At 60.8% G+C, this 22,692-nt stretch overlaps 2 protein-coding genes across 6 annotated transcripts; one reads left to right on the forward strand and one right to left on the reverse strand.

Moving 5' to 3' along the window:
• The first annotated feature begins 661 nt into the window (after positions 1–661).
• PTPRN (protein tyrosine phosphatase receptor type N) lies at positions 662–12,361 on the forward strand. Of its 2 annotated transcripts, none has more exons than XM_064661129.1 (23): positions 662–811; positions 2,480–2,530; positions 2,690–2,803; positions 3,060–3,165; positions 3,299–3,497; positions 3,652–3,976; positions 4,185–4,301; positions 4,429–4,508; positions 4,584–4,870; positions 5,311–5,397; positions 5,549–5,628; positions 5,862–5,926; positions 8,267–8,479; positions 8,608–8,817; positions 8,906–9,053; positions 9,219–9,292; positions 9,591–9,668; positions 9,802–9,921; positions 10,029–10,195; positions 11,254–11,307; positions 11,424–11,488; positions 11,591–11,664; positions 11,756–12,361. In XM_064661129.1, the coding sequence occupies exons 1-23, from the start codon at positions 715–717 to the stop codon at positions 11,825–11,827; spliced, it is 2,883 nt and encodes a 960-aa protein (XP_064517199.1). In that variant the 5' UTR covers positions 662–714; the 3' UTR covers positions 11,828–12,361. The 2 variants fall into 2 exon arrangements, with proteins under 2 accessions (XP_064517199.1, XP_064517200.1); XM_064661130.1 differs by having other exon boundaries at positions 4,429–4,463.
• DNAJB2 (DnaJ heat shock protein family (Hsp40) member B2) lies at positions 12,290–18,273 on the reverse strand. 4 transcript variants are annotated; one of them, XM_064661160.1, is made up of 10 exons: positions 17,859–17,968; positions 16,892–16,980; positions 15,720–15,829; positions 15,255–15,308; positions 14,984–15,100; positions 14,721–14,810; positions 14,489–14,594; positions 14,283–14,353; positions 13,853–14,074; positions 12,290–12,455 (listed from the first exon to the last, which is right to left on the reverse strand). In XM_064661160.1, exons 2-10 carry the CDS (start codon positions 16,954–16,956, stop codon positions 12,415–12,417), a joined length of 876 nt encoding a protein of 291 aa, XP_064517230.1. In that variant the 5' UTR covers positions 16,957–16,980; positions 17,859–17,968; the 3' UTR covers positions 12,290–12,414. The 4 variants fall into 4 exon arrangements, with proteins under 4 accessions (XP_064517230.1, XP_064517231.1, XP_064517228.1 ...); XM_064661161.1 differs by lacking the exon at positions 12,290–12,455 and adding an exon at positions 12,510–12,910 and having other exon boundaries at positions 17,859–17,967; XM_064661158.1 differs by lacking the exons at positions 12,290–12,455; positions 17,859–17,968 and adding an exon at positions 18,166–18,273 and having other exon boundaries at positions 12,917–14,074.
• Positions 18,274–22,692: the final 4,419 nt, after the last annotated feature.

Raw genomic sequence — 22,692 nt, forward strand, 5'->3', positions numbered from 1 at the left:
GCTCCTAATCCATGCTCTCCTCCCCTGCGGCTGGGAGCGGAATCTATTCACCCACCCGCAGCGCTGGCGATCTCAGCTGAGGGGCAGAACACGGCTTTGCCTGCACCCAGGGAGAACTGGCTGGATGATGTCCCCTCTCTCTGCGGCGCTGGGGCCGCCCCTTTCCGCAGGGCTGAGCCTGCCGTGTGTGCAGCTGCTCTCCGGGGCCGGGCCGGGGGTCCCTGCGCGGGGGCTGCGCGCTCCCCTCGGCCGGTGCCGGGGCGCTGCCGCTGGGCGGGGCACGAGGGTGCGGCTCCGCGCTCGCCGCCCATTGGCCCCTTCTCAGGGGCGTGTCCCGCCCAGGAGCCAGTGGGATCGCAGAACTGGGCAGGGGCGGGCACTGATTGGCGGAGGCGCTCCTGGCGCGGTGACACACCCCCGGGGGCGTGGCTCACCCCAAGGAGGCCGCGATTGGCGCGCCGCTGGGCCGCCTCTTCCCCAGGCGTGACGTGATTGGCCGCGCTCGACAGCGAGGGGCGTGAGCGCGGCGCCGGGGGCAGCAGCACGGGTATCTGATTGGCTGCGGCGCGAGGGGGCGCGGCGCGGCGGCAGCGCGCCCGGTGCCATTGGCCGGGCGGTGGCGGTGGGCGGGGCGCGCGGCTCGGCGGGGCGCGGGTTGGCGGCGGCGGCGGGGGCGCGGCCGCGGGTGCGCCATGGTGCGACCGTGAGCGGAGCATGGGGCGGCGGCTCCTCCGGGCGCTCCTCTGCCTCCTCCTCCTGGCCGGCCGCGGGCAGCTGCGGGACGGCGCCTCCGCCGCCACCACCGCGCACGGTGAGACCGCGATCCCGCGCGGGGCGGCTTTGCGGGGGCCAGGGGGCACCTTCCGGGGAGCGGCGGGGCAGGGGGCTCCGCGGCCGGTGCGGTCGTCGCAGCCGTAGGTGCTGTCACGGCGCGCGGCGGTGGGCCCGACCGACCCCCGGCGGAGAACAGGGGACGGTGTCCCGGGACCGGCACCGCGGGTGCGTCACTGGCGCCGGGGGCGCCCCTCTCCCGGGGCTGCCGCGCCAGTGGGGGTGCTGGTCCCGGGGCCCCCCGTCGGCTGAGAGTTTCCGACCCGTCGGGGCCGGCGAGACAGGACGGGAGCAAAACGGTGCTTGCTCATGCCCGAGGCAAAGCCAGTGCCTGGGGCTGCCGCGAGAATGGGGAGCCCGGGGCAGCGGCCCTGAGCGCGGCTCCCTCCGGGACCCCGCCGCCCCTTGGCCACCTTCCTCTAGTGAGTGCGGCCCAGGCCGGGCCGGCGCACCCGCTCTTCTCCAGTTCGGCCCGTGTGGCCTCTGCCTGCGACTCTCGGAGACCCCAGTGTCGCTGCCGGTAGCAGGGCTAGAGCCCCTCGCACGGCACGGCACGGCCCCAGCCACCGCTGACTCACTACCGGGCGCCCGGGGCTGCTGCGCCCCTTGTCCTCCAGCGGCCCAGGAGCGCCGGGATGGGTCTGGCCAGCCCGCGGGGGCCCCGCTGTCCCCGGGAGCAGGCGGGGATGGCGCCGGGGCGGCTGTAGCCGAGCCCCGTCCTGGCCAGGGTAGCCCCCGTGGGCCGGGGCCACCGCCCCTCCCGGCGGAGCGGGGCGTCCCGGCGGGAGAGCGATACGTCGCTTCAGCACCGCGGACAGCGCCGGCCCGGCCCCGGCACCCCGGCCCGGTCTCCGCTCCCTCCGCCCCCGGGGTCTCCCCTGGCAGAGGGGTCCTGTGCCCCGCACCCGCGTGGCTCTCGCCCCGGGGGACGCTGGCCCGCGGGTGCCCGGGTTTCAGAGACCCCCATCCCCATTAGCCCCCTTCCCCCGCGGCGGGCTCGGCGGGCCCCTCCCTCCCCTCCCCCCGGTTGTTTTCTCGTTCCTTCCTTGCCATCCGGGGCTGAGTCATCGCCTGCTGCCGTCTCGCTGCTGACGGTCTTGGACCGAGAGGGGGGGGGGAGAGCAAGAGGGAAGCGGCCCCCTGCCCAAGTGCTGCCCCCCGAAGGGGATGGAGAGGCACACACCCCACCCCCCCACCTGCTACCGCTGCTGCATCCATGCTTTGGGGTCCCTCTTGCAGGGCGAGTGGGTCCCTGGTGTGACTGAGTTGCATCTCTGCCTCGTAGTACCACATGTAGGAGGGCAACAGATGTGGTTTTGCAGGTCTCTGCCCCCCCAGTCTTCCGTGCCTAACTGCCAGCACCCCAAAAAACTCCAGGCCTTCTCCACTCTCCCAAGCCAAGGGCATTCTGTGTACACATCCCCCTTCTTGGCTTTGAGGGGCAGAAAAGGCTGGCACTGAGGCTCTGCCCTTAGCTACAAAGCTCTGCCCCCTCCCACCATCACCACATTGCATCCCTGTGCCACTTTCCTGGAGAGTGGGGGTCCCCAAGCAGCTGGTGACAAGCAAACCCAATTGAAGCCCCCTTGGATGCTGTGCTGACTGGCCTGCCTGCCTGTCTTTCTGTCTGTCTGTCTGTCCGTCTCAGGCTGCCTGTTTGACCGGAGGTTGTGCTCCCCTCAGGAGGTGTGTGTGCAGGGTAAGTGTCTATCGGGGTGCAGGGATCCCCTCCCCCTTCCCAAGGAAGGGATGCAATACAGGGGAATATGGCAGAAGAAAGGTAGGGCTGTGCCTGAAGACCGTCACCCTCACCCCAGCGTGTTTGTTGTCTGGCCATGCTGCCTCCCCTCTCTTGCAGATGGGCTGTTTGGGCAGTGCCAGGTGGGCTCCGTGCAGGACAGACCCTACTTCCAGATCACCTCTCCTGTGCTCCAGCGCCTGCAGGATGTCTTACGGCATCTCATGGCACAAGGTGAAGGGGGGAGCGGGGGGGGAGTCTCTGAGGCCATGCAGGGCAAGGGTGTCAGGCAGCATTGCCTGGTGGCACTAGGGCTGTCTAAGGTCCTGCTGGCCCGGGGGCCAGAGTGCACTAAGGAGGGTGATCCTGGGAGGAGTGGGACCAAACCCAGGCCATAAGACCCAGGGTCAGGACATCAGGACAGCCTCCCGTGCACTCACACCATGGTTCTCAGGCTGCCCCCACATCTCACAGCCCTCTCCCATGGCAGGGCTCTCGTGGCAGGACAGCATCACGCAGTATGTGATTTCACAGGAGATGGAGCGCATCCCCCGCCTCCGCCTGCCGCCCTCGCTGGAGCCAGTGGCCAGGGACAGGTAGGGCAATGCCAGCTGCCAGCCTGTGAGGAGAACCCAGCAGAGCAGTGAGGGCTTTGCTCCCCTAATGGGGTTTAGGGGAGGGAATTCTCCCTTACCCAGGTGAGTCACCCCAGCACTGTTTGCCTTCAAGGTTCCTGCCCCTCCGTGTTGAGCCCCGGCGAGCCCCGCTTCCCCTAGACCGTGGCCTGCCAGCAGCTCAGCATCTGGGGCAGCCCCCACCACTATTACCTTCCCCACTGGTGCAAAGGTACCTGGAGCACCTCCTGCTGCCCTCCCCATCCCAGCTGGGCTATGAGGAGGCTCTACTCAACCCCTACTCCTACCACAAGGTAAGCTAGGGGTTGAGCCCTCTTCTCTCAAGCAGAAAGGTAGAGATTTGCAGGGGGCCTCTGCACTCCCAGCACCCTCCTGCTGGGGTACCCCCTGCTTCCACCATGGGGTGACAAGAGCCCTGTGGGTTTTGACCATGTGTTTTGGTTGCAGTTTGGCTACCAGGATGGTGCTCACCAGCATCCCAGCGGCTCAGCCAGGCAGAGCTCTGAGACCTCCTCGCTACTGGGCCGGGTCCCTGCCCAGGCCCTTTTTGGGGCTGGCCCTGTGCCCTCCTATGGTGCGCAGCCAGGAATGGATGGGGGGCATCTCTTCCAGGACTTGGGCATGCTTTCCCTGCCCAGAGAGAAAGCCAGCCGCCCAGACCCTGCCAGCACCAGGCTCCAGCACAGCTTGCGACTCCCCAGTGACTACAGAAGCACGGAGGAGAGGGAGCAGCCAGCACCGTTGGCTGCCCAGCCACCCTCTACACAGACAGGTACCTTGTTCTCCAGCCAGGCACCAACCCTTGTCTCTACCCTGTACTTACATCCATGTTCCTCATGTCTCACACTCTCCCTCCTCTTTGGCTTTATGCCCAGGGGCAGCATGTTCCCCCAACCCCACTTGCCTCATTTGCTACATCCTTAGCCCCTGGTCTCCATGCAGATGCAGAGCATTCAACCTTATGCTCCATCCTCTTGCAGATGCTGCCCTGAAGAGACTGGCCTCCCTCCTGGCCAGCTATGGCCTCGGGCTGCCAGAGCTGAGCCCCCAGCAATTGAGCAGCCTCTCCAGCCTCCTCCAACTGCTCCAGAGCTCTGGTGAGCTGGGTGAAGGGATGGGGTGGGCAGGTACTGGCCATGGTGGGTGCCAGCATGCCCTGTTTCAGAGTAGGGCATGTTGCCTTTTTGGGGTGGATGCTGCAAGATTTATCTCTCTCCTTTCCAGGTGTTGTTGGCCCTGAAGTGCCCACAGTCAAACGGGTGGGTTTGCAGCAGGGTGGTGCTGGAGGAGATGCCACACCACAGGTGGGATGGGGTGGAGGAGGCAGTCCCCCAGGGTTCTCCTCAGAGGTCCCAGTTTCTCCCTTTCCCTCCCTTCAGGTGACGGAGGGGGACATGCAGCACGGAGAGGAGCCAGTGCCCCCTTCCTCCACAATGCCGCCTCCTAAAATCCCAACCAGCAGCTCCCCAGGAGATGGGCCAAAGGGCAGAGTGGCATCCTCGTCAGCTCCCCAGGCCGAGCCACAGGGGGCACATGGTGGAGATGCAGTCAGCCCCAGGCAGCAGATTCTGGTGGAGAAGAAGAGCTACACGGAGACAAAGGATGGTGGGGCACAGCGGCACATGCATCCACCAGACGAGTATGGCTACATCATCACAGACCAGAAGTGAGAGCAGGGGGTCAGGCTGAGGGGGTCTGTGTGTGTGGAGGGTCTGTGTCTCCCCACCAACAGCTGTCACAGCTCCGCATGTTTGGCCAAGCCTGTTTGGGATGGGGTTGGTCAGCTTCTCCCTGTCCCCTCTCTATCCACACCCTTGTCCAACCCCAAAGCCTTCCTTTCTCAGCCCACACCAAGGCTAGAGCTTGCTGTTGCGGGATGGAAGGCTGGGAGTGTGTGTGCAAGGATGGGTGGGTCAGCTCACTCCCACCACCACACATCCCCACACTCTTACCTCCTGCCCATCCTGACACCTCTGCAGCTAGCACTGCTCTCACTGCATGCTTGGAACTCCCTGAGCCTGCCCATCCCTGTGCCCTGACTGTGGGGAGCGTGGACTGTCCCCTTGCCCTCGCTGCCTGCTCCTCACCCTGACCCTGTCCCCTCAGGCCCCTGGGGCTGGCTGCTGGTGTGCGGCTGCTGGAGCTCCTTGCCAAGCACCTCCACCTCTCCACCACCAGCTTCATCAACATCAGGTGAGAGGAGCAGGGCCATGGGTGCTGCTGTCTCAGCCTTGGCTGTGCTCAGCCCTCTCGGGCAGGAGTCCAGGAGGGACTGGTCTGTGGTGGGGATAGGAAGGGGGTCTGCACTTCCCAGTCTCACACTGTGTCCCCCTTCTCCCTGCAGCGTTGTGGGTCCTGCACTTACCTTCCGCATCCGACAGAACCCTCAAAACTTCTCCCTGACAGATGTGGCCAGCCAGACTGGTGAGTTGAGCACCTAGTCCTGTTCCTCTCTTCCCCCTGCACTGTGGGGTGCCCCTTCCCAGGGACTGGAAAGAGGGGAACTCCCACCATACATCCCAATATCTTTGGCTGAATGGGGGAGCTGATATGAGGTAAAGAGCTGCTGGGGCTATCCCTTGGCTCTATCTTTGTTGTGGGTGGATCTCTTGTGTGGAAAGCAAGCATCCCTCTGACCATCTCCTCTCCATCCACAGAGCAAGTGAAGACAGAGCTGGAGCATGAGCTGGGCCTGAAGATTGTGCAAACAGGAGTGGGAGAGGTAGGAGGGAGCAAGCATGCCTGTCCCTTGGGGCTAGGGTGGCCAGGGACAGGGCAGTGGGAGTGCTGCCACTGAGTATGAGCAGGAAGCATGCTGTTGCCCACCCCTGGGGCACAGGGGTCTTCATGACTGAGACATCCCTGTGGGTCTGTGGGGCAGTTTAGGAACAGAGGGCTCTGGGCAGTGTTTGGGATGCTGTGTTGGGGGCAGACTCAGGTTATCTGGGATGGCCCAGAGCAGAACTGCTCCAGTCCCATCCATCCATCATTTTTCCTGATGCCCAGCAGCACGATGTTGCTCTGTTGCTTGTACTCCCAGGGCTCTCGGCTCTTTGCAAAACAAAATCTCAATAAGGTTTCAAGATGATTTGCGAGGGACTCCCAGGGGCTTTTCTACCCCTCCAAGACTGGGGGGCTGTGGGCTGTACCCCACAGGGCTCATCCTCACCCTTCCCTCCCTCCAGCCTGCACACCCCATCTTAGCTGCGGTCTGGGCATTTGAGCACTGGGCTGTTTCCAAAGCACCCCAGAGATCACAGCTAGGCAGGCAAAATGCCATCATGTCCCCAGAGAATGGCAAAGCAGCTGACGACAAGGATGGAACAGGAACCATCTGTTTGGAGAGGGATACCCCCTCCCCTTGCTCCTCTAGGGATCCACAGGAAGAGTCTCCTGGGAGGGGAGCAGGGGTTGGAGATGGGGATGAAACCTGGCTCCTGTGTTTGCAGCCTGAGGAGGGGAAGTGGTGTAGCACATTCCCAGCCTGGGATCCCCATTTCCCACCCTCTTGCCCTGTGACCATATCTGTGGGCAAGGAGGAAGGAAGGGGGAACTTCGGAGGAGGAGGCCATGGAGAAGGGGTGGCCTGGCCACCTGTCTCCATCAGTAATGTGTAGAGTGTCGCTATGGCAATGCCTTTTGATGTGGCAAGTGGCAGGAACTGGGAGAGATGTCAGCGATGACAGAGATGGAGCTCAGAGGAGGCTGTGGCAGCTTTGCAAGCCCTCTTCTGCATCAACCTCTCCAGTCCTCACCAGCTTGTGCTTTTCCTTTATTCCCTGCTGGCTCTGAATTTGATGGGACTGGTGCATGATTTGGGGAAGGAGCGATGTAGAGAGTCAGGGAGACAGCAGGGCCTGGGCAGGCCTTGGGAGGGAAGTGCCTTCTGTCCCCCCTGGCTCTGCTGATACCTCCAGGGGCTACAGAGCTGTTCCTGCTCGGGTGCCTAGGAGAGCTGGGAGGTGCTGGCCCTGGTGGGTGCCCTGACTGCAGGACTGGCTGGACCCTGACGGGGGGCTGATGCAGCTGGGGGGCAAGTGGCAGCGGGAACACCTAGGCTGGGGACATCCCCAGGCGATGATGATGATGACGTAGATGATGATGGTGCAGTGTTCCCTCGGTAACCTCATCAGGCTCATAGCCAATGGGAGGCTGTGGCAATGAGGTAATGCTGGGCTCTGGCACCTCATTGGGCACAGGGTATTTGAAGTGCTGATGCCTCAACATCCCTGTGCTGCCCCATCAACATCCTGATCACAAGACACTCTGGGGCAAGGACCTGGGCATAGGCAGGAAGGTCTTGTCCAGCAAGGGCTGAGCAGCATCCTGTTCCAGCATGGCTTAGGGTGTCTTCCCCAGCCACACGAAAGGAGCCCTAGAGACACTACCTGCAAGATGGCAGGGGCTGCTCTGTGTCCTAGCTGAGGAGGGCAATGGGCAGGACCTGTCCCCCAGCCACTACAGCTGAGATGGCACCAGCCCTCTGGCAGTGCTGGCACATCTGGCCCCCCTGACTTCCCCCAATGTTCTGTTGTGGAGCAGTGACTGCAGAGGAGAGCAAGCCTCATTTGGGGAAGTCCCCTGAGAGCAGCACATCCAGCGCTGCAGTGGCCCATCCTTCACCATTAACCTCTTGGGCTGAATTCAGCCCTTTTTGACCTCCAGCTGGGCAGAAAGAGCGCATTGAACCAAAGTTCTGTGGGGCTACTGCCTGGTCTGAAAGGGAACAGCTCAGGCCAGGGCTGCCTTGGGCAGCAGCCGTGGGTGCTGGGAGCACGGAGGCAGGAAGTCACTGCTGCCTGGGCTTGGCCAGGCTCCTGCAGCCCCAGGGACACCACTGTGAGCAGTGCCCCATGTAACATGCAGGTGGGTGCACCCTGCCTCACCCCAATGACACCATCTTTGTCCCAGCTCAGGGTGCTGAGAGAATCAGCACCCTCAGGTAGAGGAAGAAAGAGCCCTTGTCCTGTTTGAACCCCCAGCAACCCCAAATGTAGAGCAGAATAGGGTCTCAGCCTGATGCAGATGTCCCCCACTAACCCTTGCTTGGCTCTGCCCCCAGCGAAACGAGGCTGCTGCCTATTCGCGCCCATCCCACTTCAGGGATGGCTTCCACTCGGTGCTGCTGACCTTCATAGCGCTGGCCTGCGTGGCGGGCATTGCCATCGCAGTTTCTGCAGCCTTCTGCCTCCGGCGCCATGCCAAGCAGCGGGAGAAGGAGCGCCTGGCCGCCCTGGGGCCAGAGGGTGCTGCTGACACCACCTTCGAGTACCAGGTAGGACCCTGTGGGATGCAGGATCCTGCAGGATGTGTCACTGCTGTGTCAGCATTGCTTGGGGTGCATGGGGCTGTCCTATGGCAGCCCTGTGGCCAGTGGATAGGGCTATTGCTGGTGTTCCCCAGGAGCTGTGCTGCCAGCACATGGCTGCCAAGTCTCTCTTTGGCCGCACTGAGACAGCGGCAGCACCAGCAGAGACCTCAAGGGTCAGCAGCATCTCATCCCAGTTCAGCGACGCCCCACAGCCCAGCCCCAGCTCTCACAGCAGCACACCCTCCTGGTGCGAGGAGCCCGTCCAGTCCAACATGGACATCTCCACTGGACACATGATCCTGGTGAGCCAGCCTGGCAGGGTGGCAGCACCCCTGCCCAGCACCCTTCCTCCCCCCTGCTGCTGGGCTGACCCCTGCCCCTCTACCCCAGGCCTATATGGAGGACCACCTCCGCAACCGGGACCGGCTGGCCAAGGAGTGGCAGGCACTCTGCGCCTACCAAGCTGAGCCCAGCATCTGCTCCATCGCCCAGAGCGAAGCCAACCTGAAGAAGAACCGCAACCCTGACTATGTGCCATGTGAGCATCCCAGTCACCCTGCCCCAGGGACCAGCTCCTGCCAAAGCCATGGCTGGAGCAGGGTGTGGGGCATGGGGATGCTTTGGGGCCACAGCTGGTTGCAGTATTGGTTTGCCCCCAGCTACCCTAGACACTCACAACTTTTCCTGGCCTGTGTTTCCCCAGATGATCACGTGAGGATCAAACTGAAAGCCGAGAGCAACCCCTCCCGCAGTGACTTCATCAACGCCAGTCCAATTGTGAGTGATCACCAGGGGCTCCTGCCCTGCCACCCTACTCTGTGATGTGCCCAGCTTGGGCAAGGCTCTCACTCTGGGATAGAGATAGACTGAGCTCACATTCCTGAAGGCTATGGATGTGAGCCTTGTGCCTGCCCCATTGCTCAGACATAGTTCAATCTCATTTTCCTCCTGGCTGTGGCACCTGAATCTCCCTCTCCAGCCCTCCCATCACCTCTGGAGTATCCCCCCACTCCTCTCAGTGTCACCAACCCCTGGCCAAAGAGCATGCAGTCTGACACCCCCTATTCTGCTCCAGATCGAGCATGACCCGCGGATGCCAGCGTACATTGCCACACAGGGGCCACTGTCCCACACTATTGCTGACTTCTGGCAGGTGAGTGTCACCTGCCTGTGCCAGCCCATTGGGGCCCCTTTGTGTGCTGCCCACAAGATGGGTCACAGTGGCTTGACTGCCCTCCTGTCTGTCCTGTTGCCCGGCGGCGACAACCCCCTTGCCTTGCCTGCAGATGGTGTGGGAACATGGCTGCACTGTCATTGTCATGCTGAGCCCTCTGGCTGAGGACAGTGTCAAGCAGTGTGACCGCTACTGGCCAGATGAAGGCTCCTCTCTCTACCACATCTATGAGGCAAGTGTGGCGAGTAGCCTTGGGCAAGGAGCATCCTCCAGCCCCTGCCCCCCTGAGTGCAGCGCCCTTGCCGGCACTGGCGCCCACGAGCTGCCTCTCTTGGGCAGGTGAACCTGGTGTCAGAGCACATCTGGTGCGAGGATTTCCTGGTGCGCAGCTTCTACCTGAAGAACGTGCAGTCGCAGGAGACCCGCACCCTGACGCAATTCCACTTCCTCAGCTGGCCAGCCGAGGGCATCCCCACCACCACCCGGCCCCTCCTCGACTTCCGCAGGTGAGTGCCCACCCAGCACCGTGCCAGCCCACGGGGAGCCAGCGGTGGTCCCAGATGCAGGTGACTGATGGGCGAGGAAATTGCTGCCAATGTGATGAGGGTTAGGGCCGTGGCATGGACTGGGTGCAGGGACACCGTGCATGGGAGAGAGCAGAAAATCCAGGTTCTGGCCAGCTTGGGATGAGGCTCAACAGAGCTTGGTGGGCAAGAAACCTCCAGCTGAGGTTGCCAGGGCTCTCCAGCCTTCACGGGGATGGTGGGAAAGTGCTCTTCCCTAGAGCTAGCATGGGAGACAGTGCTGCCTGGTACCCTCCCCACCCATGGGTGCACAAGGAGCCCCTAGACCCAGCCTTAAACAGCTGTGACCCATTGCTCCCAATGCATTGCAACCAGTGGTGGGTCCCCAGGTAGCCCAGGGCAAGGACTTCAAAGCTGGGACTGCTCCCAGGAGGTCAGCGCCTGCTCAGGTCTTTAGGTCCCTGGGTGGCAGTGGGCTCTTGCCAGGGGCAGGCTGCTTACTGTCCCTAGGCTGTGTGGGGCCAGGGACCCAGCTTAGGGCAGCAGGGGTTCTCTGAGCACTTTACCCTCCTCTCAGTCCCGCTCACGCTCTTTCTCTCTGTCTGTCTCTCTCTCGCAGCTGCCGGCGTCATTTTTGTGATTTGCAGCTAGTAATCTGGCTCCAGTTGCATAGTCACAAAAGTGATCGTTGGCAGCCGTGCCTGCTGCATGGAGCACACCGGGAGCCGAGCCGGCACCTGGCCCCAAGCTTCGTGCTCCACCGGACCAGAGTTACTCCCTTGGGGGTTTTGCCACTGCTCCCCTCTCCGGGCTGGGCACCCAAGGAACTGAGCTCCTCTCCCTGTCCCGGCCACTTTCCACACATGGTCCCCATCCCATGTCCAGCACCACTGTGGAGGCAGGAGGAGCCATGAGCTGGACCCCCAGGGCCACATCATGGTGTGCTGCTGCCCTGTCCTGCTCAGCACAGCAAGGGACACCTAGCACAGCCTTGTCGCTGGCACAGCAGGGCACTAACCTGTTCCCTCTTATCCTTGCAGGAAGGTGAATAAGTGCTACCGGGGTCGCTCCTGCCCTATTATTGTGCACTGCAGGTACTGCAGGGAATGGAGGAGCATAGGGGCTGGAGGGTGGCTGCAAAGCTGGGACTTGCTGCCCAGGACCAGTTCCTGGAGCCAGTCCCCCTGGGCCAAGCATCTGTGTCTTGCAGTGACGGTGCAGGCAGGACCGGGACGTATATCCTTGTCGACATGGTCCTGAACCGAATGGCCAAAGGTACGTGCAGAGAAGCACCATTTCTGCTCTGTCTGGGGGCTACGGGGCCATGAGCTTGGCCTGTGTCTCCCGTTCTAGCACCCCTCTCCCCCTCTTCCCCAGGGGTGAAGGAAATAGACATAGCTGCTACACTGGAGCACATCCGAGACCAGCGGCCTGGCATGGTGCAGACCAAGGTACTCCCCAAACTGGCGATCTCCTCCCTCCATAAGCCCCCTTGGGGCTGGGCTGGCAGGGACCCTCATGCCCCCTGCTGTGCTCCCACAGGACCAATTTGAGTTTGCGCTGACAGCCGTGGCCGAAGAAGTGAATGCCATTCTGAAGGCACTCCCGCAGTGATGGCGAGGAGTTCTCCTCTCATCTGTCTCCGTGCCCCCGCTTCATCCTCTCCTCATTCTGCCTTTGGGGCTGCTCTCCCTGTAAAATGCTGTCTGTGCTTCTGGCTCTGTTCCCCCTGCCCCCAGGCCCCCCTTTCCCTCTCCCCAAGAACACCAACCTCAGGCCCTCTGTGTGCAGGAACCCCATTGCACCTGCTGTCACCAGAGGGGACAGGGCTCGTGTCCCCTATGCCTGCAGAGGAGGGGAGCAGGTGGTGCTGCTGGGAACAGGCGGGAGGGGCCCCCCAGCTGGTCTCCTGCACCCCAACCTGTCAGTCCTGTGTTAGCTCTCTCCCTGTACCCACGTGAGGGGCAGAAGTGGGCAGGGGTCCCCTACAGCTGAGGGGAGCACAGGGTGCAGGGGGACCTGGCCCAGCCCCAGGTCCCCTTTGTGTGCTCCCTGCCCTGTCACTTGAGCAGAAGAGAAATTTCTAGAGAAATATAATTTTGTATCTTGATGTGAATAAAGTTCTCGTGTCACGTTCGTGCAGCTGCAGCCAGGCCTGGCCTCTGATTGTGTGTACTGGGAGATGTCATGTCTGTCCATCTCTATCCCTGCATTCCACAACTCCTGGACAAGAACAGCTCACCTGCAGGCAAAGATGGGAGGAACCCCAGCTCAGAGAGATCCCACAGGCAGAAGCTACTGCAAACAGGTTTATTGACAGCTGTCAGTAGAAGGGGGTTAGAGGGGGGGGGGCTACAGCAAGGAGGGGGGCAGAGCCCAGTCCTGCTGGCTGAGCCCAGCCATGCTGCCCCTCACTGCCTCCTCCCAGCACCCCCCAGCAGCCTAATCTACAGCAACCCCCATCACCACCCTCCCCACCACCTTGTGGTGCCCAGGGCATCTCCCCTCAGCTCCAGGTATTGCTCAGCCATAAGCCCTGTTGTGCCCCCCAAACTGCGTCCCACGGAGCCAGAGGGTGCTGGGGGAAGGGGGTGGCAGGGGATGGCCGTGCAGGGAAAAAGCGGAGTCCTGGCTGGGAGAGCCTCCATGGGCGAGTGGGTGTGTGCAGTCCCCGGGCGCAGCAGCCTCAGAACACACCTGGGGAGACAAGCGGAGGGGGGGACACAACAGCATCTGTGAAATCCTCCTCGGCCCAGGGCTGGGTAGGGGCAGGGATGGAGAAAGGTCCCAGGAAGAGGAGGAAGAAAGCCAAGGCAGAACCACAGACAACAGAGAGGTTGGAAACACTTGTGAGCATCACGGAGAGTCACTGCTGCTGCGGGAAGCAAGGATGAACAAAGCCCTGGAGGGTGTGCAAGGCACAGGGAAGGGGGTGACCAGGCTGGGTTTACAAAGAGACAGGAGGAGGGGATACAGGCAAGAGTGACAGCATCCAGAGGGGAGAGACAAACACGAGGCACCAAGCAGAGGCTGTGTGCGCACCCCTTCTTGCAAGGAGGAGGAGCCCAACCCAGTACTGCCCCCAGCCGGGGCAGGAGCAGGCAGCAGGCAGGGAGGCACCGGCTGGAGATCCTGCCCATCTGCAGGCAGGCAGGGAGAGAGCAGCAGGCAGAGCCAGGGCATGCCTGCCTGCGGGCACACCATGCTTCCAGGAGCCAGGGCAGGGAGTGCCCCTCTTCCTGGGACCCCACCAACAGAGCCCCTCTTTAAGCCACTATCTCCAAGTCTGGAAGCCCCCAACCTAGGGATGCCACCAGCTGCCCACTCACATGAACAATGATGCAGGGCAGGAGAGACCCCCTCCCTTGCTGGAGTAACCTGGAGCCGAGTTCCAGGCAGTGAGACTCCACCCCCCTTTTCTTCTCCCTACCCCATGGAGAGGGGCACGACCCCAACACCATGATCAGAGCAGGGGGCAGTGCCACAGCTTCACTTTGGGGGCAACTTCATGCCCTGCTGTAGCAGGGCTGCTGGCCCCCAGTGGCTCCTGCTCCGGCCTCCCCCGGGGGCCACGGGCTCTGCGGCTGGAGGATGGGGTGCTGTGGCTGCCCCCCGGTGCCGGCAGGGAGCTGTGCCCACCTGCTTGGTGGTGCCCTGCAGCTTCCATCTCAGAGAGGCTGTAGGCCATGGCCAGCTGCAAGTCCTCATCCTCATCCTCGCTGTCCGTGTAGAGGCAGACGGGTGAGGAGCTCGAGGGCTGGTGTGGGGCCGGTGGTGGGGGCGAGGAGGGCCGTGGCCTGGGGAAGGCTTGCTGCTCCCGCCGGCTCAGCTCCAGCCCCAGTGCCATGTCATCAGGAACGCCTGTGGGGACAGAGCTGGTATGGAGCCCCAGCAATTCCTACCCATCCCACTAATCCTTCACAGCAGAGCTCCAAATCAGGGCTGACCAGGGCTCAGTCCAAAACCAAGCCTGGATGTAGCACCTCCCAGATACCCCAAAGGAGGAGAGGGGTCCCCAAAGGGATAGGGTGTAGACCCCAACAAGTCAGTCTGCAGTGCTGCTTCTCACCATCGATGTGGATTGACTTTAGCTCCCCGTCCTCCTCCACTTCCACCCGCTCTCGCCCGTTCTCAATAATCCTGCAGACAAGACAGACAGATGGATGGACAGCCAAGGGCCACGCAGCCAGAGCACTGCAGCAGGAACCTGCAGGGTCTGGGGCCCACCAACAGAGACGGGTCAATGAGGGCAAGGTGGGCCAGCACCGCCCTCACCTCTTGGTGGTGATGCGCTTGCCATTAACGAAGGTGGTGGAGGTGGAGACAGAGCGGAAGCCCAGCCCTGCGTCCGCGCCAGAGCTGAAGGATGATGCGAAGAAATCTGGAGAAGGGAGCGACAAGGTCGGTGCCAGGGTGGGGGTCACAAGGAAAGTAGGGGACAGATCTTGGAGAGGGGGATATGATGTTCCAGGACTCCTCTGCTGGGAGGAATGGCAGCATCTCCTACCTGAGGATCCTGGGAAGGCAGAAAAGAAGTGGCCTCCCCCATGGTGCCGGGGGCCAGGTCCTCGCAGCTCAGAGAAGGGAAGCACATCATCTGAAAGGCAGGACCCCCTCAAAAGCATTACCCTTGCAGCATGGTAATCCAGGAGCAGGGCACGGATGTGGTGACCCCCTGCTGGGGCCAGCCTGAGCTCTGTCCCCAGGCCCAGTGGCTGCCCCAGGGCTAGAGAGATGCCCCAGAGCCAGCCCTCCTCGCCCTGCACATACCAAAGAATTCAGCAAAGGGGTCTCGCCCACCGAAGAACTCCCGGAAGACATCGTGAGCGCTGCGGAAGGTGAAGGTGAATTCGGGCGCCCCAGCATTGGCCCTGGAGCCCCCTGCTCCTGTAAGAGGGAAGAGGCTCAGAGTTAAGTGGAGCTGTGGGTGAGAACTCCCCTGAAGGATGGGGAGCCCTGGTGGCACCAACCCACACCAGGTCCTCAGACTTGGATGTATCCAGAGCTGCACTAACCTCCATGGCCCTGCTCACACACTCACCTGCTCCCATGAGTCCATCCTTGCCATAGCGGTCATAGACATCACGCTTCTGCTCTGGAAGAAGAAAGGAGGCTGCGGGGAAGCCAGCTGCCAGGCATTGGCAGGAGCACTGACAGTTCTCCCAACTAAGGGAAGTGCAAAACAGCAGGGAGCAAGAGGAAGCGCGTTGCACAAGCCCCTGCCACACCAGCATTGTACCCAAACCCAAGAAAGAGCAAGGGCACACAAGCCTCAGCTCTGTGGGGGAGATGACATCGTGGAGGCCAGCATCCCTCCCAAGAGCTCTTTCGGGGGATGTATGGGGAAGTAACCAAGCCCCACAAGCTGTGTGGTCCCCTTCAGGGACCCACTGCCTCCTGGGAACATCCAGGAATGCAACCTGGGTGAGCTCAGCAGCAGGACACCTATGGGCGAGCAGCCCCAAGGGCAGGGATGCACACACAAGACATCACCGTGGCCTCTTACTGTCCGACAGCACTTCATAGGCCTCAGCAATCTCCTTGAATCTCTGCTCAGCGTACTCCTTGTTGTCTGGGTTTTTATCTGGGTGCCATTTCAGCGCAGCCTTCCTGTACCTGCACAGAGGGACAGTGATGGGCATGCAGCAGCCCTCAGGCTCCTGGGACAGCAACCCCCATCTGAGCCAACACCCCCCACCCTGTGGGCAGGGGCACCCCAACCCATGTCACCCAGTGCCCTACAGCCTCAGGCACCAAACAGGACCTTCCTGGACTGGTTCTGCCTCCTGAGAAGAATATAAATTTTATATATCTCTCTATATATAATTTATATTTATACATACACACACCAATACACATAGAGTAAAAGAACAAACAAAACAGAAATGACCCCAGAATTGTGGTGTGAGCACAGCGGTGCAGCCTGTGCCCACCTCAGCTGCCCTTGGCGATGGCTCTGGACAATGCTCACAGGTTTGTTCTGGAGCCTTCCCAAGCTCCACCATGAGCATGAATGGACCAGGGGTTGCGGGGGGCCTCCTGGGGCCAGGAAAGCACCAGCAACCTTTTCCTCTCCCCTGCAGGTAACTAGGGTTATCCCAGGCTGCCCAGCTTCTTCCACCCACTCTTAGGAAGCCCCACAGCAGGCACTTCTGTCCCCTGATGGCAAGCTGACAATCTGCTGGCATTCCCCTCAGGTGATGCCTCACCCCAGTGAGAATAGGAGGATTTCAGCAGGGTGCTAAGGCAGGAGTTGCAGAGGCTCCCCAGCAATGCCTGGGGCACAATACCGACCTGCCCACAGGGCCCATGTCTCTATAAGGGGACAGGCTGCTCCTCACCCTGTGAGCTCCAGTCCCCTGATCCTGACAGCCAGCAGAGCCACTATGCCCCATCCCTCTGCCACCCCACACCCTCCAGCAGAGAGAGAGGGGAGCCTTGCCTCCAGCCCCAGCCCAGGGCTGACAGCAGGGACAAAGGGACCAAAACCCACCAAGAGATGTCTTTTGCAGCCCCACTCTGGTCTCTGTACAAAGGAAACAAAGGCTGAATTTTCACCTCTAGACCTGTGCCCTGTGCCCACCTGCCCCGCAAGGAGCCCCTGCCTAGCTGGCACCAAGTGAGGGGTGGCTTGTGGGCCTCTGCCCGGCGGGCCTGGACACCCTGCCATGCACTTACGCCTTCTTGATGTCATCGGCGGTGGCGTTGCGGCTCACCCCTAGGGCTTCGTAGTAGTCCACCATGACGTGAGCTGTCCCACGGGGTCACTGCAGGGGGGGGAAGGCAAAGTCAGGGGTCCACAAGCACAGCCTGGCAGTGCTGCGTGTGGGACAGTAAGGGCAGACTGTCTGCCCTCTCCAGCACCCCAGCCACCTCACAGCCATCCCAAGAGCAGCTCAGTGCAACCCCATGTCCAGCTGCCCAGCACCCTGCCTGCACCTCGGACACCTGGGAGCACCCACAGCCCCAGCCGGGGGCCCCCTTGCTGCTGCCGCACCGCCGTCCCACTGGCGTCACCCCAACTCGCCCAGGCAAGGGGTCAGGGTTTCCCGCTGCCAGCGCCCCTCCCCGCCCGCTTCCCGCGGGGGGTTCAGTCCCGGGGCGGTGGGGGGGGGCAGCGGAGGGCGCTGCCCGCTAAGGTGCTTAGCGGCTGGAGCGGATTAAGGGCTCAGGGGGGACCCTCCCCATCCCCGGGCACACCGGGACACTTCCAACGGCCGACCCGCTCCAGGTGGGGGACGGGAGCAGGATGCGGCCGCTCCAGCCCCCCTCCTCGACCCCGCGGTACCGTCCCGCCCCCGGTACTCGCTCCGGCCCGTGCGCCCCAGCTGCCGGGAGGGCGGCGCTGGCCCCGGTCCCGGCCCCAGCACGGCGGCGCTGGGACCGCCCCCCCGCCCGGCCGTAAACACGGCGCTCCCGGGGCCACCAGCTGCTGCTGGAAGTTTCCCCACCCCACCTCGCCGCCACCGGCGGGCGGCCCTGGGCTGCGGCCAGCGGATCTGGGGCACCGGGAGGGGCGGGGGCGGCAGCGCGGGAGGAACCGCACTGGCCCTGCTCCCCCCCGTGCGTCGCGTTCCGCCGGTGCCCCCGCTGCCCCCTTGCGCCCCGCTCCCCCCGTCACGGCACATCCTGCCCCGGTGCCCACCTGAGCGCCGCAGCCGAGCCCTCCCCGCCCGCCCCGGGCCGCCCGCGGCCGGTGTCGCGCGTCCCCGCGCCCGGGCCACCGCGGGCCTGGAGGCGGCTCCGCTGCGTGACGGGCGGTGGCGGCAGCCAACGACGGCCCCTGACGTCACGGCCCCGCCGTTGGGACGGGCGGCGTCACGGGGGGCGGGGGGGAGCGGGGGCCGCTCCGCCTGACGGGCACTGCTCGGCCCCGGCCCCTGCTCGGCCCCGGCCCCAGCACCGGGGGCTGCGGGTGCGCCCGGGGCAGGGTGCGGGGGGGTGGCACTGACCTGGGCCGCTGGTCCCTCTGTGCCCGCGATACCGGGGCACGGCCGCCGCCCCGGGACAGCCCCGGCGCCGCGTGCCCCTGGCGTCCCGCCAGGTCAGCTGCCCGGCCGGTCCCGCCGGGAAGGAAGAGCCGGCTGGGGGGACAGCTGGGGTGACTCAGCGCTTTGTCGGGGCGAGGGACGTGACGGGGCGCAGCCCTGCCAGACCGGCGGGCACAGGTCCCGGCCAGGAGCCTGAGCTGCCTGGCACCACTGTGGCACCGGCAGCCGGGACCGGCAGGCCACCCCGAGCACCAGGGTACCCAGGCATCCAGAGAACCGGAGACCTGCACTGGGAAGCTCGTTGTGGACTTCCCCTGCATGGCCCCTGCCCAGGCAGCTGCTGCAGAGGGGCTGTACTCACCCATCCTCAGCATCCTGGGTGGTCTCACCTAGGGACACTCACCTGCACCCGTGAATGTGTCCTGGCCACGGAGATCCATGATTCCCTCTTGCTGTCTGGATGGGAGGAGGGAGCTTGATCTTTCTGCAGGAAGGCCTCTTGGACCCTCTGCCACTCCAGCACCACAGTTAGGATATCTTCCTCACCTCCCATAAATCCCTAGCTGGGAAGCCTGGCTGGATGGAAAGGCCTGGATGTTGAGACAGGACATTCCCAGCACTCCTCAGAGACCAGTTTCAAGACAGTCATCCCTGAGAAGAGCCTTTCCCAGCCATAACCTGTGGGCCTGGGTGAGCACTAGGGTGTGTGAAATGCCAAGGGCATCATCTCCTTTGCCAAGGGCATTGCCCTCACCAAGGGATGGGAGATCTGTCTCCTGCCATCAGACAGCACTTGATAATTTCCTTGAGCAATGGCTTGGAGTATTCCCTTCCATTGGGGATTTTTTTCCTGGATGCCACTGCAGCACTGTCCCCCTGTACCTGCCTGCCCAGGAGCAGGAAGTGGGTTCCCTGGCAAGTTGCCTCTGACCAGAGTGTCCTCACCGGCTACCAGGGGCTCTGATTTGGCCCATCTGCCCAGCAATGAGTGCAGAGCTGGCATGGACACTAGATGGTGCCACAGGCTGTTTCACAGGGACCCCATCCTGCTGCTGGGAAGGTGTGGAGATGCCACCAGGACCCAGCCCTTGGCACCTTGTTTTCCTTTCCCTGGCTTTTGCAGCTGATGTGGGGACAAGGAAGCCCCAGAGTTTACAGGTCTCAGCCCACTCTGTGCCCACCAGCGGGGAGACCTTCATGCTGGGAAAGGAGAGGAATCCAGATGCTGGCTGGGACTTTGCAGCCAGGGGAACACATTGCTGATGCCTTCATGGCATCAACAAGTTTCCCCCACCCTTCAGATCAGGATATGGAGTGAGAAGGGCTAACAACTCCCTAATGTCCTTAGGAGATGTGGTGCAGAGTTGGGCAGTAGCTGGTGCTGGTAGGATAGAGGATGTGGTGCCAACCAAACCTCACCCCACAGCTGCCACAGTCACTCCCCTGCTCAAACCTGGCAGCAGCCACAGAGAAGCAGTCCATCACCCACCAGTGCCTCACACAGAGTGTACACCTTCAGCCACCTTGGCCTCTTTTCCCTTTCCTCCTAGGTCTGCCCGAAGTCCTGATGCACCAACCTGCCAGCCTGGCTCACACCAGCTTCAAACCCCGCACAGGCATCCTGAGTATGTCTCGAGAAGATCCTTATTTCTTTACAAATTCTGGAGGTCACTGTGTTGCAAGCTTGTTTTCACCTCTCCAGTCTCAAAAATGCTCATGAAATACTCTTGAGGTTTTCTGAGAAAAGAGGTTTCGGGTGAGCAAAGCAGGACCCCAAAGGACCAAATTTTTCTTATCCTGGTTTACCCAATCTCTCAGGAAGCCAGCAAAATTGCACCATAAACCTGTGCTATATTATTATGCAAACCACAAATTAAGAGATATATTTTTTTCAGCGCTGCACAACATTTCAGCTTTTGATTTCCACAGGAAAACATAAACCTTCTCACAGCCTCATCAAAACTGGCAGTTATGTACTGCAAAATTGTATTCTTGGCAATTTTTGAGCTATGGAGTGAAATGCTCAACAAGTAGTGTGGCCACTGCTCCCCTCATCACATGCAGCTGTTTTCCTTCCTCTTGTCCCTGGTCCCCAAGGGAAGGTGCCCATTCCTTGCAGTGGAGCTGCAGCAGAGAAGAAGCAGGAGCCAGAGCCAGTGGGATGGAGGGAGAAAGGGCTGAGTAGAGCAAGACAGACTCCTGTGTGCCATTTTTGTGTCACCTTCCTCTGTCTGCCCACTCCGAGGACAGTCAGCAGCATCCATGGCCATGGTCCCCATCGCTGGGCATGGCCACAGGGTCAGTGCAGCCCCCAGAAAGGGGGTCAGTGGGAGCTCCAGGGTTTGCTCACTCCAGAAAGGGCTGCGCCAGGGTGGGGATCCCCAAGTGCAGGGGACTGATGAGGACTTCACTTGAGCAGGGCACCCATTTTTAAAATCTACATTTTTTCTTTTGCCCTCAGTTCTGCTATCTCATCGAAAGAGCCCTGCTCAGCTTCCCTGACTTCCCTGCACAGTCAATTTCTTCACATCTTTGTGTTTTTGATGCTCCCAGTGTTTGTCTCAGTGGCCAAGCTCTCAGCCACCTGCCCATCTCTTTCTAATTCACTTCTTGTCCTAGCTGGCTGTTCTAGAATTTTACCTTCTAGACACCGGGGAGAATCCAGGGAGGCAAAGTCATGCAGCTGCTTTTAGTTTGCATAGCAGGACAGAGAAGTGAGAAACAGCAAAGTCAGGGTGACTTTCGTTCAAGCAGGGTGATGACATTGGGCCAGATTTAGCAATGTGACAGATCCAGGCTGTGCATCCCAGGCTCTGCCTTGCAGGAGTGCTCGCCTGTGCTTACAATGGGGCTGCTGCCCCAGCCAAAACCCAGGCAAAACCGAGGTGCTTGCAGATTTCAAATCAACAGAGGCTGGCAGAGGTGTCAGATGCCCGTGACTAAATAAGTTAGCCATGATAAGCAGGTTCACGGGCCCAGGAAGCAGCTGAGCCTCGTGGCAGCAGGGTTTCACCCCTATCCCTGGCACATGGTTGGTGACAGGGTGGGCTGGATAACCCTGTGGTTCACAGGAGCAGGACACCCCAAACCCACCCATGGTGGGGCTGGAGGCTGCATGGTGTGGATTGGATCTGAAGGTGATGAGAGAGGAAGGATAATGAAAAGACTGATACCACACTCCCCCTCCAAAGGCTGGAGAGCCCTTCAGCTGCAGAGGGGAGAAGAATCTGTGGCTGACACTGGACAGGAAGGGATTTTAGTGTGAACCAAAACCTGATTTCACTCATGCACACCAACATATCCATGCCCACACACTTCCAAGCACCAAGACCCTCCTGTCCATCTGGCTTGGCCATGATTTTCCACAGAGCCTGGTAGGACTGGGATCACAGGCTGTCTGGTCCTCACCATTCCCTCCAGCTACATGGCCAACCTTGGCTCATTGACTTCCTACTAGGCATGGCTCAAAGGCAAAAAACAAGCCAAGCAAGGGCAAACAAAAAAAGGAGATAAAGCTAACGCATTTGCATGAGAAGAAAGTAAGAAAAAGCAAAAAGAATGCCAGTAAACAGCCTTCTGCTCTTTTCCACAGCCCTTGGTGCCTAAATACCAGTGCAACAATGCAACAAGTGCTGTGGATGAAATGGAGAAGGCTGCAGTTTGGATGCCATCTGTAACAAATCAGCATGTAAAGTGTCATCTGTTAATATCAACATTTTCAATTCATCAGGCCCACACTGAAAGCATTAATGGGCTTAACTGAGGGTCTTATTGAGCTGCTGATGGCAATTTTTAATAGAGCTAGGAAAACTGGGGTAATTCCAAAGAACTGAGAACAGAAATCACCTTGATCATTAAGAAAATAAACTAGTTGTCCCAGAAAACCCTAGATTACTGATAATACCAGAAAAAAAAAAAATTAATTTTGATTCTATCAGGAGAGAATTAAATACTGAAAAATGTATTTAGTACTGATAGCCTTGTCTCAGGGAAGGCAGGTATTGCTATGCAAACTTATCAGCACCTGCAACACAATTACATGTCTGGCTGATTCAGATCAACACCACTGGTATGATATCCTCACTTGGAAGCTGGCAGGAGATAATGATAACAGCATTTGCATAAATCACAATATTGCTGCAAAGAGGGATAGAACAATTAGTGTTCCCTGTCCACAAAAGAAGGAAGTTCTTAGCTGCTGCTGATGGTCTTTCCCAGTCTACTTTTTGTGTTGCCCCTGAATATTTATCTCAGCATGCCAAGCCAGCCTGTTTGTATTCCTGCATTGCACCAGAGGGATCAATAGCAAAGGTGTGTTTGTTAGCCAAGAGCTATACTGCCAAGGACCTTTGCAGGGGGAGATCCCTAGGGGTGGGTGCAAGGCCCACACTGATAAGAAATGTTTACTGGGAAAAATTTGGGATAATGCTAAGCTTGGTGGGGTAGCAGCTAGTGAAAAGGATGATTAACGCTCAGGGATGGTTTAGA

Source organism: Pseudopipra pipra, chromosome 7 (genome assembly GCF_036250125.1).
Source record: "Pseudopipra pipra isolate bDixPip1 chromosome 7, bDixPip1.hap1, whole genome shotgun sequence".
NCBI lineage: Eukaryota > Metazoa > Chordata > Aves > Passeriformes > Pipridae > Pseudopipra > Pseudopipra pipra.

Bases quoted from the DNA above. Each gene is read 5' to 3' on its own strand.
- PTPRN (XM_064661129.1), top strand. From the start codon at position 715: ATGGGGCGGCGGCTCCTCCGGGCGCTCCTCTGCCTCCTCCTCCTGGCC. The intron at 4,302-4,428 runs GTGAGCTGGGTG...TCTCCTTTCCAG, and splicing joins CCAACTGCTCCAGAGCTCTG to GTGTTGTTGGCCCTGAAGTG. The intron at 9,054-9,218 runs GTGAGCATCCCA...GTGTTTCCCCAG, and splicing joins CAACCCTGACTATGTGCCAT to ATGATCACGTGAGGATCAAA.
- DNAJB2 (XM_064661158.1), bottom strand. From the start codon at position 16,956: ATGGTGGACTACTACGAAGCCCTAGGGGTGAGCCGCAACGCCACCGCC. The intron at 15,830-16,891 runs GTAAGTGCATGG...CCCTCTGTGCAG, and splicing joins GCCGATGACATCAAGAAGGC to GTACAGGAAGGCTGCGCTGA. The intron at 15,101-15,254 runs GTGAGTGTGTGA...TCCCTCTTACAG, and splicing joins GGATGGACTCATGGGAGCAG to GAGCAGGGGGCTCCAGGGCC.